We start from the raw sequence: 18470 nt of genomic DNA on the forward strand, positions 1-18470 counted from the left end.
ATAAAGTTGCTTAAAATTCATTATATCGTTCCTAAGGGAGATAACTTAGCGGGCGGAAAGTACTTGGAAATAAAAGCATCTTTACACTTATTCCACGAATCAATACTATTTTTAGGTAAAGATGAAAACCAAGTTTTAGCATGGTCTCGTAGTCAAAAAGGAAATAGCTTCAATTTAAAATTTCCAGTATCCACATCTTTCTTCTTTTGCATATCACATAAATCAACGAAAGTATTTAGATGGGATGCGGCATCTTTACTAGGAAGGCTAGGAAATTGTTTTTTCATAACAAGATTGAGCAAAGAAGCATTAATTTCATAAGATTCCGCACTAGTGGCGAGAGCAACCAGAGTACTAATAAAAATCATTATTATCAGTAGTGGAAAAATCACATAACTTGGTATTCTCTTGAGTCATTGTGACAAAGCAAGCAATCAAACGAAAAGACGAATGGAAGAAGGGCGAATAAAAAGGCAAATCTTTTTGGTATTTTCTAAAAATAATTTTAGAAGTGGGGGAGAGGAAAATGGGAGGAAAATGGCAAATAAAGTAAATGCAAGAGATGAGTTTGTGATGGGTACTTGGTGGGCTTGATCTTGGTATGTATCATCCCCGGCAACGGCGCCAAAAATCCTTCTTGCTACTTCTTGAGCTTGCATTGGTTTTCTCTTGAAGAGGAAAGGGTGATGCAGCAAAGTAGATAAGTATTTCCCACAATTTGTTGAGAACCAAGGTATCAATCTAGTAGGAGGAACAAGTAAGGCCCCAATCTTAGCACCTACACAAACAATCAAACATTTGCACCCAACGCTAAAAAGGGGTTGTCAATCCCTTCACAGTCATTTGCAAGGATGAGATTTGATAGAGATACATATAAAAGATTGGTAGAACTAAAAGTAAAACAAAAGTAAATAAGTAGCAGTAATATATTTTTGGTATTTTCGGTTTATAGTTCTGAAAGTATAATATGGAAATAGACCCCGGGGGCATAGGTTTCACTAGATGCTTCTCTCATGAAGGAAAATAATACGGTGGGTGAACAAATTATTGTCGAGCAATTGATAGAAAAGCGAATAATTATGAAGATATCCAAGGCAATGATTATGCATATAGGCATCACGTCCATGTCAAGTAGACCGACTCCTGCCTGCATCTACTACTATTACTCCACACATCGACCGACTCCTGCCTGCATCTAGTGTATTAAGTTCATGAAGAATAGAGTAACGCATTAAGTAAGATGACATGATGTAGAAGGATAAACTCAAGCAATATGATGAAAACCCCATCTTTTTATCCTCGGTGTCAACAATGCAATACGTGCCTCGCTACCCCTACTTCGTCACTGGGTGAGGACACCGCAAGATTGAACCCAAAACTAAGCATTTCTCCCATTGCAAGAATTACCAATCTAGTTGGCCAAACCAAACTAATAACTCGAAGAGACTTGCTAAGATATGAAATCATGCATATAAGAATTCAGAGAAGATTCAAATAATATTCATAGATAATCTGAACATAAACCCACAATTCGTCGGATCTCGACAAACACACCACAAAAGAGTATTACATCGGATAGATCTCCATGAAGATCATGAAGAACATGGTATTGAAGAACAAAGAGAGAGAAGAAGCCATCTAGCTACTAGCTATGGACCCGTAGGTGTGTGGTGAACTACTCACGCATCACCGGAGGAGCAATGGAGTTGATGTAGATGCCCTCCGTGATCAATACCCTCTCCGACAGATTACCGGAAAAGGCTCCCAGATTGAATCTCACGGGAATAGAGGCTCCCGGCTACGGAAAAGTATTTTTTTGGTCTCTCTCGGGCATTGGGGGAATATTTGGGAATTTATAGGACGAATATTAGGGTTAGGAGCCCTGCAGGGGGGGCCACAAGCCACGCGCGCCCTGCAGGCTTGTCGTCTCCCAGCAGGTCTCCAGCCCCCTTCTCCACGTCTCGCAGGTTTCTTCTGGTCGAAGAAAAATCATTCTAAAGATTTTATTCTGTTTGGACTACATTTAATATTCCTTATCTGCAATACTCAAAAACATGAAGAAAAAAAACAGAAACTAGCACTAGGCTCTAGATTAATAGGTTAGTCTCAAAAATAATATAAAATAGCATATTAATGCATATAAAACATCCAAAACAAATAATACAATAGCATGGAACAATCAAAAATTATAGATACGTTGGAGACGTATCATCTCTCCCGAGAGACAACCGAGTGTCATCAGGTTGCACATAGCAGTCAAACCGGTTCGATCGTTCAGAAATCTTCAATCCTGAATCCGTTGTGGCTTCATCTTGGAACCGAGTGAAAAAGCCGTGAGACACTTTCCGGACGCCCCCGACGCATCGGAGACACCCTGAAGTGTCTTCCACTCGACCAATTAAACCTCAACCGATTCAGGGGCTAATGATGGGGTCACCTACTAATGGTAGGGTCGTGGACCAGACATCATGGTCAACCTAGAGCCCCACACGACCATTAAAGTCTGAGGACTACAAATGCATTCGGATGCATACAACGAATCCACTCGGACCCATGGAGTCACTCGGGCGTCTTCTAGTCAGTCGGTCAGACACTAACACTCGGGTAGAGAAGAAGCGTGGACGACATGGGAGCTAGAATGGTCGAGGGACTTAACATCATACATGAAGTGCACTCAAGACCAATGTTACCTGTAACGTCCGTAGTTAAGGCTGCAGTTTCTAGTAATGCATGTAGTTATTCACATTAAATGCCCTTGTAATGACACACTACGGGTCCTGGCGAACTCTATATAAACCACCCCCGAGCTCAGTGATGAGGGTTCAGCATTCGTTGTAATCAGACACCCTAGTGAAAATAAAAGCCTCCGGACACGAGACATAGGGTCTTTACCTCTCTGAGAGGGGCCCGAACTCGCTAAATTCGAGTGATAAATTTGTGTCGTAGCTAGACTCCGCCCCTCATTCGTACCCCTAGTACTATTGTGTGGATCGTTCTCTCGACATCGCCCGCCAGCCTATGTGGACCCCGAGGAGGGGGGTCAAGTTGTTCGGCCCACTCATGCTTTGATAGCACGCTGTCATCAATCTCCCCGTCGAATTCAGTGAGCAGGCGTCTTTGTGGGTAGGACAGTTTTGCCCGAGTTTACAAAAGGTGATCGACGAGGAGGTTGATTGCAGCGTGCTATCAAAGCGGGTACATGATGACCTTCAACTTGTGGACTCTCGACACCCTAAAGGTGATCGCCCTCAGCGACAGCGACATTGAAGCGGTGACCAAGTGGGGAGGCATGACGATGTACGAGAGCTCTCTATTGCGCATGTGGTTTGATTATGACTATATCGTATCAATTTGTTTGAAAACTGCTTCATCTTAGGGCCATAGCATATGTTTAGAACTAATTGATTCGGTTTAAACCTATGTTTATATGCTATCTATTTGTGTGTCTTTGATTTGTTCAACATGCCTAGTGTGTTGGTAACCTCACCACTTGTTTCTGTCTAAACAAACGGACCATCAAATAACCTATCTTTTGTTTCGTTTCATGTTTTTTTTTAACCGGGCAAACACCCCTTTCCATTACAATGTACGGGAATACAGCAGTTCCCTGTTTCGCTCCATGTAGGCTAGAAAATATGCAATGAACCAATCAATATACATATGTTAAATTGTTATTATTTTGCTCACTTATCCTCGGTTAAGCTCAACTGAGACACAGATACAGCACAAACAAAAATAGATATGGCAACCGCCTTCTTCGCCTTCATGTGACTTGTGGCCATGTCAACCGATGTGATTGACTGACGCCTGGTTGCTGATAAAGCGGATGGAATATGGAATCTTTCTGATGAGTCGACCAGGGCCAGCTCAATTCAGCTGAAAACAGATCCACACACATCCACCTCCGTTCATACATACATATGGGCTATGGCCAGTCAGGCCAGATAGGCCAAAGGCGTACCAGCGTATGACAACGCGTTTTGACTCCCCGTCTACGAGGCGACGACTCTTTTCTTTCTTCCTTTGTGTTGAAGCAACTCAACGAACAGAGAAAGACGATGGGAGCGTCCATGTGTGGCAGGTAGGACAGGAGAGTGTCACCTTCGTGCCGAGTCAATATCCAACGTTATCACTGAATGCTGTTCACACAGCGCCGCATAGCAATGCTCCACTTGCTAATCATGCTTAGAGCAACTCCAACGAAACGATTCAAACAGACAGCGTTTTTATGTTTTTTATCCGTTTGAATCGTCCACCGGTCTATTCATTATCGTTTTTCTTAATAAATCAACACATGTACCCAACGAAAAGCAAGTGGGCAGCAACACTGTTCTATTAAAATAATAGGAGAGAGGTGGATGGGGTGGACCAGCGAATTAAATAAGCTGGTAGAGATAGGTGGGTGGCTGTGTGACAAGTAGGCCAGACCGGTCACATGAGGACATCGAGAGGACGCGCGCGCGTCCGCTTCATGTCCGCGTCGACGTATTTCAGTGTCAAATTTTAGCCGAATATGCGGACGCGTTTTGACAATGGATCTATGCGTTGGGTCATCACTTTTGTTTACATTGACCCAAACGAACGACGACGGACGAAATGAATCGTTCCGTTGGAGTTGCTCTTATCAACTGAAGTAATTGATGTACAACAACAGTATTACATTCTGTTGGTTATTCTGTACGGCTTACTTGATGCCGAGCACTGTGATTAGTTTACTCGTCGTCGTTGTAGGAAACTGCTGGCTGAATAAAATACGGATCGAGCATTTAAGATCTGGTGACATTACATCAATAAACATTTGCAGCTGCTACTCTAGTTTACCTTGGCTTGGCATGCAAGACTGGATTCACAATTCTAGGGGAACAAGGCAGCCCTCCTGGCTAGCTTGGGCAGCAAGAAGAATTACCGCCACAGGGCCACGCTCGCTAGTGTCCTCTCGAAAGGAGAAAGGAGCCGCAAAAAAAAATCTCCAGAAGAAGCAGCCAGCGAGAGTACGCCGAGACCGAGAGAGAAGAAGTAAAAAAGGCGACGTACGTGGCGTGATGAGACGATTAGCCGCCAGGACGGGTGTGGCACCAGCAGCGCACACACGGCGCCGTGCCCACCGCGCTCGCTGCTGGCTGCGCGGCCCACGCCGCAACGCGGTTTCTCCTCGCCGTCGTCGTGAACCCTACCAAGATTATTTAACTTTTTTCTAAGAAAAAAAGGTTATTACTCCAGTGGCGCTGGGTACGTTCACCATTTGCTTGGCCATCGCCATCCTGTTATGATGCCGTTCGCTCACTTTATAAATCCCCGCCGCGCTCTCACTCGGCATCGGTCCACTTCAAACCCCCAATCCAGGAAGCAAAGCTGCTCCCACTCCCTCCCATGGCCAACAGCTGCGCGAGCCTCGACGCCACCTGGTCCCACCTCCCAGCGCCCGTCCCGGCTCCCTGTGCCTGGCCATACACCGCCTGGCTCTCCCCCGCCGCCGCCGCCTTCGAGAACGAGGCGCTCGCCACTGCGCTCGCTCGCGCCTCCGCCTCCGCCTCGCCGTCATCCCGGACGCCTTCCTCTTCCTCCACCACCACCTCCTCCGCGTCCGACCTGTCCTCCGCCCCGTACGACGCGCCAGCGCTGCCCGCCGTAAGCTGCAGGCCAAGCTCGGCGGCGGAGGCGGCGGCGCGGCAGTGCACGGGCCGCGTCTCCAAGCGGAAGCCCCGGGTGTCCCGCCGCCCGCAGACCACGTACATCAGCGCCGACCCGGCCAACTTCCGTCGCATGGTGCAGGAGATCACCGGCTACGCCCTTCCAGGCGCGGAGAAAGCCTCCGCCGTGCCAGCGCCGCGCAGGCCGGACCCGCTCGCTTTTGTGCTCCCGACGCTGGACACGTCCGCCTGCTTCTTGCTGCACCAGGACCAGGCGCCGTCGCTATCGCAGCAGCGTTGGGAGGACAAGACGTCGGGTGGAGCGGCGGCGGCGACAGCAATGCCCGCGATGGCGGACGACTCGTCGTTGCAGCTGATGCAGGAGCTGGAAGCGATGATGACCGCGCCGCCCGCCGTGTCCTCCTTCCCGACATTGGACTTGGAGAGCTGGGGAATGATGTGAACTTCTCAAGGATTAGCCTTTTTTTTTTCCTTCTCTTATTATGCTAGCGCCTTTAGTGTGTTGTTGGTCCTCTCGATGTGAGGATCAGATGGTCGGGAGTGGTCGATGGTTTAGCTCGAACATGCATGGAGAGTACCCTAGATGCTGTCGTGGCGGTGGGAAATCCAATACCTTTTTTGTTGAGATCCTACTAGGAGTAGTTTTGTAAAGTGAATTAGCGGCGGTTAATCATCTTGTTAATCACTCGTAGTCTAATCCAAATCTAGCTAGTACTACTAACTACAGTAGGCATTACAAAGTGTGAAGGTCTTAAGAGCATGGTTAATATGGTTAATAGTATAGCCAACTGCTGGCTATAAGCAGTCTTATAGCCTATCTTATAGCTAGCTTGTAAAATAGTTAACTATAAAAGAGTACTATTTTTATTATATATGTCCCACATTTCATTCTCACAAAGCATCTAGGAGCACGTGTAAGAGCTGGCTCTTTACGAAGAGCCCGCTTACCTTCTCTCTCCTCTTCTTTCTCATCTAACTCAGTAAAAATATAGTATTTTAATTCTTACAGTCTACTGACTTTACCTTATTATACTTGCTCTAAACATGCCCTGCCTTTCAGCTACCATTTTTTCTTTTTTGAGCTGTTCAGCTACCGTTTTTGACAGTGATGGATGGAGCCAGGCAGGTACTGTAAATAAGCAGAGCTTTGGAGCGTTGCCATCGTGCGCTGCGACGTGGACGGTGGAGGAGATTAGAACCGATAGCTACATGGTTCTATAGGAGCGGGGCATTTTGAAGCTCGGCCTCCATTGAGCCTTATTTTTTTTAAACCTAAAATTCATCAAAATTTGCATTTTCACATTTTTAAAAAATCTGGAAATACATATGGATATACATAGAGGCATCACACACATGTGTGTAAATTTTTAGAATAAAATACGTTGAAACTAGGTCTGTGTAAAAGAAACAAATTTGTGATTTCTTAACATATGATACTATTCATCCCATGAACTGCACATATTGAATCTTAAGGTATTTCATCTTGAATTTTTACACACATATACATTTCATCCTTGTGTATTTGCATATTTTTAAAAAAAGTTGAAATAGAAATTTTTATTTTTGATTTTTTTAAACAAAGGGTGCCATGGAGCCCGAGCTCCAATAGGCATTTTCGGTTCTATAGTTGCTTTATAGCCAAAGGACAACGTGTTGATGCTATTTGTAATACGGCTTTTCTTACCAGACAGACCGGGACACACCGAGCACCACTCTCGTGACAACGCTGTAACGACCAAGATGCGGTCATTTTCCGATCTGGGGGTCGAGGCCCCGAATAGGAAAGAAGCGCATCTAAGCGTTTCGCAAGCAAGTAACACAGCACAAATAATAATAAAAATGGACAATTCGGGATTCAATTGTCTTCTCATTAATAACTCAGAGTACATCACAGATACAATCAAGGTAGTTCCGCTACGGACTACAAAACATGGAAATGCTATGCTACCCTGCCTGCAGGCCCACGATCACGACCACGCCTCAGTCCTCTGGATAGTTCACGTAGAGGCGGTCTGTCTCCTCGTCGTACTGCCACGCCAGCTGAGTGCCGTTGGGATCATCTGCCTCTGGGGTACCTGTACCTGTTGGGAGTTTCGGAGGAATCCGTGAGCCACGGGGACTCAGCAATCTAAGACCTTGGTGCCAGAACTAGTCATGTTATTAGGTAGGGTAAGGTGAAGTGTTTAAGGCTGCAGCATCCTAAGCTTGATTTAGTGGCTAACATACGTAAAGCAGTTATAAAGTTGGTCTACACTAGCGGTCGTGATTGCTTGATCACTAAGTGATCCTGAACACCTACCTACGGCATTCATAACCCCACCGTGTTCCCGATCGAAGAGAGATCTTCGAGGGGACAGTCACGGTTACGCACACAGTTGGCAATTTTATTAGCTTATGTTTGAGTTATCTAATACCAGATGTTAACAAAATATTCCAAGATGCCACATAACCGCGGGCACGGCTTTCCGAAAGATTAAACCCTGCAGGGGTGCTCCAACTAGTCCATCACAAATGTACACAGGCCGCAAAGGCATCCTCTATCACGAATCTCGTGATCTCGTCGGATTCCTTAAAGGAAAACCTCAACTCTGGGGGAAACCAAAGCATCACTGGGATTCCTATACGCAAGATATACCGCTAAGGTAAGGCAAGGCTAGCAGGACCTCCCGGTGTGTCGACGACCCGATAGGAGCCGCTTATCTCAGTCTCAGGACAACACCGTCTATGCAAAGTGGACAAGGACCAAACCTCAAGTTTCCCTGGGGTGGTCTTGCCAACTGCTAGGTGATTGGACCAACACTCATGAGGAGCACTGGCCCGGGTTGTTGATTAAATTCCTCGGGGTAGCTATTCCCTATGCAGGTTATTAGGTGATTAGCAAATAAAACCAATGTTGGGTCCTGCCGGACAAGCCTTAGCACTACGCGATTTATCGAGGGGGTCCCCATAACAACCCCGAACGTGTTAGGAGCGATCATTATGGAATCAAACACCGGTAACCGGTAACTAAGGCGGCAATAATGGAACAAAGCACCCGGCAAAAGGCTAGGCCTTCCGTCATTTACCAAGTGTATAGGTGCATTAAATAAATAACAGAATTTAAGATAACGATATCAAGCTCATGTTATCACATGAGTCAAAGCACCTGCATCTAGCAACGCTAACATTAGTAGCTGAGCAAAGCCTACATAGCCATTCAAGTTTTGTTGGGAAGGGGTCAGTGTTTGGGTTCATGGCATATCAAGAGGAAATTTAATTCAGTGGTAGGCAGCGAGCAATATGACATGGAAATGCAAACTAGCATAACAAGTCTAGAGATGGAATCAAGGTCATATCATCTTGCTTGTGATATCCTCAGCTTGGAATGGTTCTGGTTCGTCCTGCACGTACTCTCCTGACTCCACGTATTCGTTCTCCGATCCCGGTGTTACCCAACATAATAATAACAACCAATGAACGGCAGCACCACAAGATGCAACAAGCACATGATGCATGAGATGAAAAATGAGCATGCATCACTATTTCTATCACTAGCACAAGCAAAAGAAACTCCTACAAGTTTCTGGACAGAACTATACACTAAGCTATTTTGACATGCATGAGAATGGCATGAACAGATGTGTCTCGTGAAAACGATGCAAAACCATATGAAGAACATTACAATCGGAGCTACGGATCAACGGGAATCAACGAAACAAGATATGAAGCCCTACGTGTAAGAATCAACACCACACCCACAATTGGCACAAATCTGGTATTCCCAGGTTGCCAAGACATATAACAACCCAACATGAATGGATTGGAGCAAGGAAGAACACCACAACATCAACTAAGCACACACAATCATCAAAATGACTATACTACACAATCTCCCATAATCTGCATCTTAGCTCTTTGTGAGCTACATGCAACATAGCTACAACCCTCCAAATATGACAAATAATATATTTGGCTGTAGACAACCAAGAACACTACAAGAACCAGCAAGAATCACACCAAAAGGAATTAAACACAAGAAGATACAAGGCCACAAACTTTCCCAAAACCATCAGATCTCAGGGACTTAGTGAAAATTCCTGCACCTGACTTTCTGTCCTTGTTCTGAAGCTTTTTGACAGCAAGAAAAACATAACCTACAGGACTCCAAATGAGAAGAAATTTGACAGGTAGCTTAAAAAACATATCAGGTCCAAAATCCTAGCACTAAACTAAGGCTAGATCACAGCACAATGACCAGCACAACCTCATCTATAGGAGAAGAACATGTTTCCAGATTCTCAGACTTAGTGAAATTCCAGATTTCACTAAGCTGGAATTTTCAGCCACATGCCCACTTTGTCTAGGCATAGCTTGCACACAAATAACACCAAGTGATAAATGACACCACTATGGTGTAGAGAAAAACCCCTAATACTATCACACAAAAGCTCATGCCCTTGGGCTCCACCTATTCCATGGAAACAAAGAGCAAACTTGCAACAAATCTGAATATGTCAACTCCATAAAGTCTCCCAATGGCCAAACTAACTTCACCACTGAATTCCTTGGAAGATCCTACCCCAAAATCATATATAATATGTGGGCACTTACTTGGAACAAGTGACCACATATTAAGGAAGAGGAAACTACTTCAAATCATGCCTAGTGAATAGGGCATCATTTCATGTAGTTCCACTATATCAACAACTACAAAGGTTGAGCTCATGTGCACAATGACAAAGTGACATGGGGGTTTGAACCCCATGTTTGTGTCATGCACATCAACTTCACAACCCCTACTACTAAGCTTCCCACACAAACAACTTACCATGCCCTCTCACATATGGTCATGTGAAGGTGCAAAACTTGCTTGCCAAGGTGGGATGCTACTCACACACACACCTAGTCCACATCAGCCACAAGCACATCATGCTCAAGATCAACACCACACACTTACACATGTTATCATAGCAACCAACTAGAACAATGTCAACTATATTTATACACACACAACCTAGTGCAACATCAAGTGCTAGTACCTACAACAATGAAGAACCTACACATGCTACAACTACACTTGCTATCATAATCCTAGGATCATCTAATAAGTAGCACCACCATACACACACAATCTAGTGCCACTAACCTCATGTGTATGCACACACATCACATACACCTCTCACAAGCACATCCACACACACCACAACATCTAACACAAATATAACCGCAAAGGAAAGATAAAAAAGAATGCCATTGCCACCTATGCTTTTGTCACAAGAACAACAACAACAAAGAAGGGAGTGAAATTACAGCAAAAAGGAAAACAAAAAAAGGAGGGCATGTTGGGATTCGAAGCCCAGTGCCCCTGGTGCAACAAACCTACCCATAGCACTCTGCTATTGTCATCTTATCGACAGAACAGAGGGGTCAGGAAAGGTAAGTCTACCCTGCAGTATATTGTGCCGAAAAATCAAATAAGCAAAAGGTGCCGAGGGGGGATCGAACCCACGCCCTCTCATCAGGCACAACACAATGCTACCACTAGGCTACGGACCGAGAGTCTGACAGAGAGGGGAACTGGAACAAGGTAAGCTACCATGGAACTCTGCTCTGCCTACAGAACAGCACCTACGACAGGGAGGTCGTCGGTCTGACCACGCCGTGGCTGCTGATGCGCGTTGCCGAGGAAACCTACATCACGATGAGGCACACGATGGGAAGATCTCCTGCTACTGCTGCATGCCTACACGTCGCCCTGTTAACAAGATGCACACGCACAGAGACAAAGAGGGACACCCAAAGCTACAGCGAGCTGCCGCTACGTTACAGGAGAGGATCACGGCGACAGAGAATTATGTGGTGCTGCTCTACCATGGCTCACCGACGGCGAGGGGGAACCACACAGCTTCGGCGCTGCCACTACGAGGGGGTGAAGACCTGCTGCTGCTGCATCTAGCGCGCTAAGCCTAGCTAGCCGGCGACAACCTACTAGACCTGACGGAACTGCACCAGACGAAAGACACGGCGAACACCCGGCGGATCCGGCCGATCTAGGAGGAAGGGAAGGTTGAACCTCACCTTGAGGAAGGAGGGAGAGCCGATCGGAGAAGAGGGCGATGGAGAGGAACACGAACGCGACGAAGCAGCTCCCGAACTGCAGAACCGAAGAAGAGGAGGTAGACCTCCGGGTCCGCGGTGAAGACGAGCTCGTGCTCGTCGGTGAGGGCGCTCTCCGGTGCTCCTAATGCCGGGAATGGGTTGTGTAACGCACCACCGATCTCCTGGACATGGCGGCCTCGCCGGACGGCGACGAAGGCGGCGTAGACGGCGGCGAACCTCCCCTTCTCTCTCTGCCTACAGACTACAGAGAACTCACGAGGGGAGGAAGGGAGAGATGGAGGGGGAGAAGAGAGGTGGCGGCGGCAGGAGAGGGAGAGAGGGAACCCTAGGCCGAGGGGGCACGGACGCCAACAATATATGGGGGCCTCGACGTCCGAGCTCACGGCGTCAACTTTCTCTGTCTCTCAGCGAGCTGACGGAAAGGGGAAAGAAAGCGGACGGCATCAGGAAAGGAGAAGGGGGGTCGCGCCCTGGGTTCTCGCTGGACAGGGAGGGACATGGGCCACACCGAAGGGGGAAGGCCCATGCTACGCCAAGGGAAAGAAATAAATTGCTGGGGGGGTTTCTATTTAGAAAACAACACAGAAAGGGAAAAAAATAACACAAGGCAAACTACTGGGATAAATTCCAAAGGAAATACCCCTTGGTCATATAAAAATATGACCTATTTGAATAAAATAGAAAAGAAATATTTTGAGCAATTTGAATAAATGCAAAACAGCAATTTATTTACTGTTTTGGATTTATTTGCACCCTTAAAACTAAGATACAAAACAGCAAAAACACTAATACATGGGCATTTTTAGAAGAGGGAAGGGAGAAGAGAATCTTGACATAGGAGAAAATAGAGAGGAGGGGTGGAGATGGTTTCGAAACCCAAGCATATACTATCACATGCACACCCCACATAAACTATACATCACATGCACATCATCACAAGGCATGACAAGGTGCAACCACAAGATCACCACCACCACATGAAATGCTAAGATCATATGGCAACAACACGAGACTAGGGCATGCAATGGTATGATATGCATGCATGCATGGGAAGGAAGGAAAAAACAAGGGACACCACATGAGGTCATGGCACAATTGGATACATCAAATCACTGACAAGGTTGACCCACATGCAATAGGTTCTAAATATGGCAAGGTTTACATCTGGGGCACTACAAGCGCACAGCTGGAGGAGTGGCGGTGCCGGAGCATCGCAGATTTTATGAAGTTTGTGTAAAATGAAGCCTAAGAGCAACTTCAGCAGTCCCCCCCCCCCCAAGTCTTGAAATAGCACCGCTCGAGGGCGAATCAATACTAAAATCGGTTTGGAGGAGGATCAGGGTCTGAGCCGCCCCTAAAGGTCGCTCCACACACGTCATTTTTTGAATTGAAATCGAACCAAATTTGAAGAAATTAACTCGATTTTGGACAAAATTTAGGCGACTTCATTTAAATTTGTACAAACTTAAAAAAGTACATAAAACATTAAAAAACTATGCCTCGCCGCCGCCCTGTCGTCGCTAGCCTAGTTCATGCCGAGGAGCGGGTAGAAGGTGGTGTAGTCGTCGCTATCACCGTCATCGTCATCGCCGCCATCACTTGTCTTGCGCGCCATCCTTGCTGCAACCTTGCCTTGGATTGCTGCTGCGGACAGCGGCGGTCCACGCTAACGTCTCCTCGTCGCTGTCATCGAGGACGATGACGTCGCCCTCTTCGCGACCGCGGCGCCGCGGGGCGATCTCCTCGAGAGCGCGGCGTTGGCGCTCCATCTCCTCCCAACCATAATCGTCGCACGACCACTTCAGGCCGGTGTCTAGGTCGGCGGCCATCTTGGGGTGCTCCTACTTGACGACCACCGGCGGCGTCACCGACTCCTTCTCCTTCTTCGGTCTGGCCAGGCGAAGGTGGTCGCAGGGAGGCGAAAGTTGGCAGCAGCCCTCGTTTATAATGAGGTTGTCACCATAGCTACGACGCTCCTACGTCTCGTGGGGATCGGCCTTCACAGTGGCGAGCGGTGGCGTTGTGGAGGAGGAGCGGGAGGAGGACGAGGGAGAAGACCCCACCATTCGCCTCGGCAGCCACGAGCTCACACTCCGGCGCGAGAGCGACGGTGCCGGGTACTCCAGCGACGGCTCGTTGCCGCCCTCGATGTGCTCGAGGACGGCGTGGAGCATGCACTCGGGGACGCCCCACCACTGACGGCGGTCGTCGGAGTTGTGGCGCCCCCTTGGCGCCAGAAATCTGTTGGTGAAAGCGAGATGGTCGGCGTGGCTTCGCTGGAAGTACGCCGTCCACAGAGGGAAGTTGTCGGCGGCGTACCTTTCTTCCTGTCGCGTGCTACGGCAAAGACGCCCGGATGCACGCGATCTCGCCGCGGCGATCCACAACGGATGGTGGAGGGGGCACGGGGACGCCTCCAATGCTCAGTCTCCAGGCGCCCGGCACGCGTATGTCTAGCGACACCGGGTAGTTGGCCTTGTGGAGGGCGTGCGCCTCCCACTCGTGCAACGACCAGCAGTCGAAGCCGTTCGCATCCACTCCGTCGCCGGGGAAATGCTCCGCCATGGACTTGGGGAAGTTTTTCGGCGATGGAGACGAGAGAGATGGGAGGAGAGGATGGAGGGGCGAGTGTGCGGTGATGCGTGGCTTTTATAGCGGGGAAGGGGTGGGAGCGGTGTGCACGCATGGAGGGAAAGGGTGGGACACACGGTGGAGTGCCATCACTGCGCTGCCAGACCTTGGAATCCGACGCATTCAACCGGTGCAGGAGCCAAGGCGACGAGGAGGATGAACATTCTCGACGACGCCCCGTCTCGCTCACTTGACGGGTCCATGCAGGAGGAATTTAGCGTGGTTTGTTTTCGCACCAGATTTCTTTCCCCGACGCCCCCAACACCCCCACTCCCCCCCCCCCCCCGACGCGCTGGGTTTGGCCTGGGTTCGAAGGTGCCAATTTCGGACCAAACCAGCGAAAAAGAGGTCCTCGGAGACGACTGGGCGGATTTTTTAACGTCGATGACAAAAAAAGGCCGGTTAGGGGCGCAGATGGAGATGCCCTAATGAAGATAGAGTCAAGTGACGGCACACTGAGCATGTGTCATGCGTGCATTGTAAGTGCATCTAGTGCCCCTTAGTGATTTTGGTGGTTTGAAGACTTATAGGTTAAGTATCTAATGTGTTTATGAGTGTACACAGGATCTATAAGTCATTGAGGAGTTTGAGATATTTGAAGAATATCGACCCCTAAAAATGTATGTCTTCAGTTGAAGAAATTGGTCTCAAGCTGAAGAAATGAATCGCAAGGAATCTGCGATGAAATTGATATTACTCATGAAGATACTGATATTGAGAAGTCCGGTGTGTCGTGAAGAAAATCACTCTGAAGAATTTGAAGCATGAAGATTTACACTTTCTGTTTTATTTTCTTCGCATTTGAGTAGTAGGAACACCGTACTGTTAAAGGGGGTCGAAGTTACACTATGGAATGAATTTCCTCATGATGCTCAACCCAAGCCTAATCCTACCAAAAGCCTCAAGTGAGGAATACGAGTGACATGAGGACTCTCACAGTTGAGGGTTCCGACCATTTCGATAGCCACGCCAAGTCATTGGTCTTATCCACTCCAACGGTCATATTATTTAAGGGCATTAGTGTCAAATCATGTCGGGATGCTCCCAGGATATAAATAGCCACCCCCCACAACCACTAGCTGGTTGGCTGCTCTGTTAGAAACTGACACTTGTCATAAGAGCAACCCAATTCCTCACAGCCTTCGAGAGTAATTCATCAGTGAGGAAATACCCCATACACCGAAACCACAAACCAAACCTAGTGATTGAGCATCACTGAAGAAGTTGTTCCTGTGTGGGACTGGAGCCTTTTACCTTTGAGGACTGTGCATCCTCCAGACGGTTAGGCGTCATGGTCTAGAGCTTTCCAGGAGTCAATTGTGGATCACCGGGTGACCAAGTTTGTGAGGGTTTGGAAGTCTGCCCTGAAGACTTACCACGAGTGTTGGGCGAGGACTGTGTGTCCTTAGCTCAAGGAGAATACGGTAGGGACTGTGTCTAACATGCAGGGAAACTACAAGGAATATGAATATGAGCGTTACTCCTCAAATCATTATGTTCATAAATCCTCTAACCAGTTCTCTGCATATTCATATGAGTACTTTAACCCCCCCCTACTGTTAAGAGAAGTGCATTGGCTTCAATGCCACCGTTCTCATATGGTGCTCGCAGGATGATGAATGCTTTGCCGCCCCTTCAGATGTGGGTGGTGAAGAAATCGAACTAATCACTACTGCAGGTCAGGTCTCCAGATGAAAATCATCATCTGAAGAATTTGCTGGAGACCTGAGGAAATGCTTGATAGGACGCAAGCTAATGATTGATGAAATAGAAATATTTCACACGTCCTTACATTTCTGTTATGATGAAATTACTGATCTGATGAAATTAGTATCATATTATTCAAATCTGAAGCATATGAGATGGTAAGCTGTACTAATTCGTCTGCAGGATGACAAACCCAAGAATACTAAGTGGGTTCTTGATAGTGGCTGCACACATCACATGACTGGTGATAAAAGCTTACTGATGAATATGCCACTAACTCCATCACCTCTCAAGCAAATCACATATGCTGACAAAGGTAAAAGCAAGGTATTGGGACTTGGCAAAGTGGCTATTTCCAAGGATAGGCATATGGACAAAGTGATTCTTGTTGAATCCCTTGGTTTTAACCTCATGTCAGTCTCGATGCTTTGTAATCTTGATATGATTGTTATCTTTGGTAGATATAGATGTGTAGTCATCATGGAATCTGACATATCCAAAGTCTTCGAAGGTGTAAGAAGAGGGGATTTGTACATTGTTGATTTCTCTACAGGTCCTCCACCAGCCACTTGCTTACTAGCAAAAACCTCAGAAGGATGGTTGTGGCACCGAAGACTAGGTCATGCAGGCATGAGGAATTTGCACACGCTCGCGAAGAAGAAGCATGTCATCGGCATCGAATCGGTCAAATTCCTCAAGGATCATCTCTGCGGTGCTTGTGAATCTGGGAAAATGACTAGATCCAAGCATCCGTCGAAGACTATCATGACCACTACACGTCCATTCGAATTGCTTCATATGGATCTATTTGGACCTACTCACTATGCCACACTAACCAATGCAGCATCTTTATATGGTTTCGTCATAGTTGATGATTATTCCAGATATACTTGGGTGCATATCATAGTGTATAAAACTGAAGTGCGGGAAATCTTCAAACGATTTTCTTCAAGGGCATCGACGAACTTTGGCATCAAGATCAAACATATCAGGAGTGATAATGGAACCGAGTTCAAAAACACTGGTCTTGATGATTATCTTGATGAACTTGGTATTACTCACGAATTATCTTCTCCTTATACTCCTCAGCAGAATGGTGTCGTCGAAAGGAAGAACAGGACTCTGGTTGAAATGGCAAGAACTATGCTTGAAGAATATCAGACTCCTCGTCGCTTTTGGCCTGAAGCAATCAACACTGCATGCCATATCATCAACAGGGTATATCTTCACAAATTTCTCAAGAAAACTTCATATGAACTCCTCACTAACAAGAAACCCAATGTAAGTTATTTCAAAGTCTTCGGTGCAAAATGCTGGATTAGAGATCCTCACCGTAGCTCAAAATTTGCACCTAAGACACATGACGGTTTTATGCTCGGTTATGGAAAGGACTCGCACACTTACAGAGTCTTCAACAACTATCACAACAAAGTTGTTGAGACTGTAGATGTGCGGTTCGATGAAACTAATGGCTCGCAAAGAGAGCAATTGCCTTCTGATCCAGATAAGCTGTCTCCTGAGGAAGCAATAAAGCTCAAACCTACTGAAGACATTGTCCCCACTGAGGAAATTGGTGAAGAAACGATCCCCATCACTTATGAAAATCAAGAAGATGCTCCTCAGGAAATTGCACCAGAACCACTTCCTCAGCCCAGACAAAATCCTCAACCAACTCATCCAAGGATTGCAAATGAAGTAGAACTTGACAAAAATCCTCAACGACATCAACGCGCCAGGTCCTCTCACTCGCTCAAAAGCTTCACACTTAGTTAACTTTTGTGGGCATTTCTCCTTTGTATCCATCACAGAACCCTCAAAAGTTGCTGAGGCTTTTCTGCAACCGGAGTGGATCCAAGCTATGCAAGACGAACTTCTTCAATTCAAGCTGAATGACGTATGGGAGCTCGTCAAACGACCGTATCCTCGCAAGCACAACATCATCGGCACCAAGTGGATTTTCCGGAACAAGCAAGATGAGGACGGTCAAGTGGTGAGGAACAAGGCACGACTTGTAGCCCAAGGCTACACCCAGGTTGAAGGAATAGATTTCGATAAAACTTTTGCACCTGTTGTGTGACAACCCGATGCCGACGTTCCAGAAGATTCCCCTTTTCTTTCGGTTTCCGTCGTCTGTCTATTTTTATTTGTCGCATCATCATCGCATCATGCGCATCATATGCATTGCATCGGCATCTCCGTGCCGCCAGTTTTCAAAGTTGCATCCGTTGTTAGTTGCCGGTTCTCGTCGTTGTCCGTTCTGAGCCCGACCGCACTCGCACGCGCCCGCGGCATCGTCGAAACCCTGTATTTAAAGTGCGTTTAAAACTTCCTCTGATCGGGTTGAGATTTGACGCACGGTCTTTATTAGTTGTAGTTAGGCCG

General features: G+C 47.0%; 1 protein-coding gene across 1 annotated transcript; it reads left to right on the plus strand.

Moving 5' to 3' along the window:
* Positions 1 to 5298: 5298 nt before the first annotated feature.
* On the plus strand, positions 5299 to 6363 carry LOC123439802 (calmodulin-binding protein 25-like). Its single transcript, XM_045116472.1, has one exon. It carries the CDS (start codon positions 5371 to 5373, stop codon positions 6091 to 6093), a length of 723 nt encoding a protein of 240 aa, XP_044972407.1. The 5' UTR covers positions 5299 to 5370; the 3' UTR covers positions 6094 to 6363.
* The last annotated feature ends 12107 nt before the right edge of the window (positions 6364 to 18470 follow it).

Source organism: Hordeum vulgare, chromosome 3H (genome assembly GCF_904849725.1).
Source record: "Hordeum vulgare subsp. vulgare chromosome 3H, MorexV3_pseudomolecules_assembly, whole genome shotgun sequence".
Taxonomy (NCBI): Eukaryota; Viridiplantae; Streptophyta; class Magnoliopsida; order Poales; family Poaceae; genus Hordeum; species Hordeum vulgare.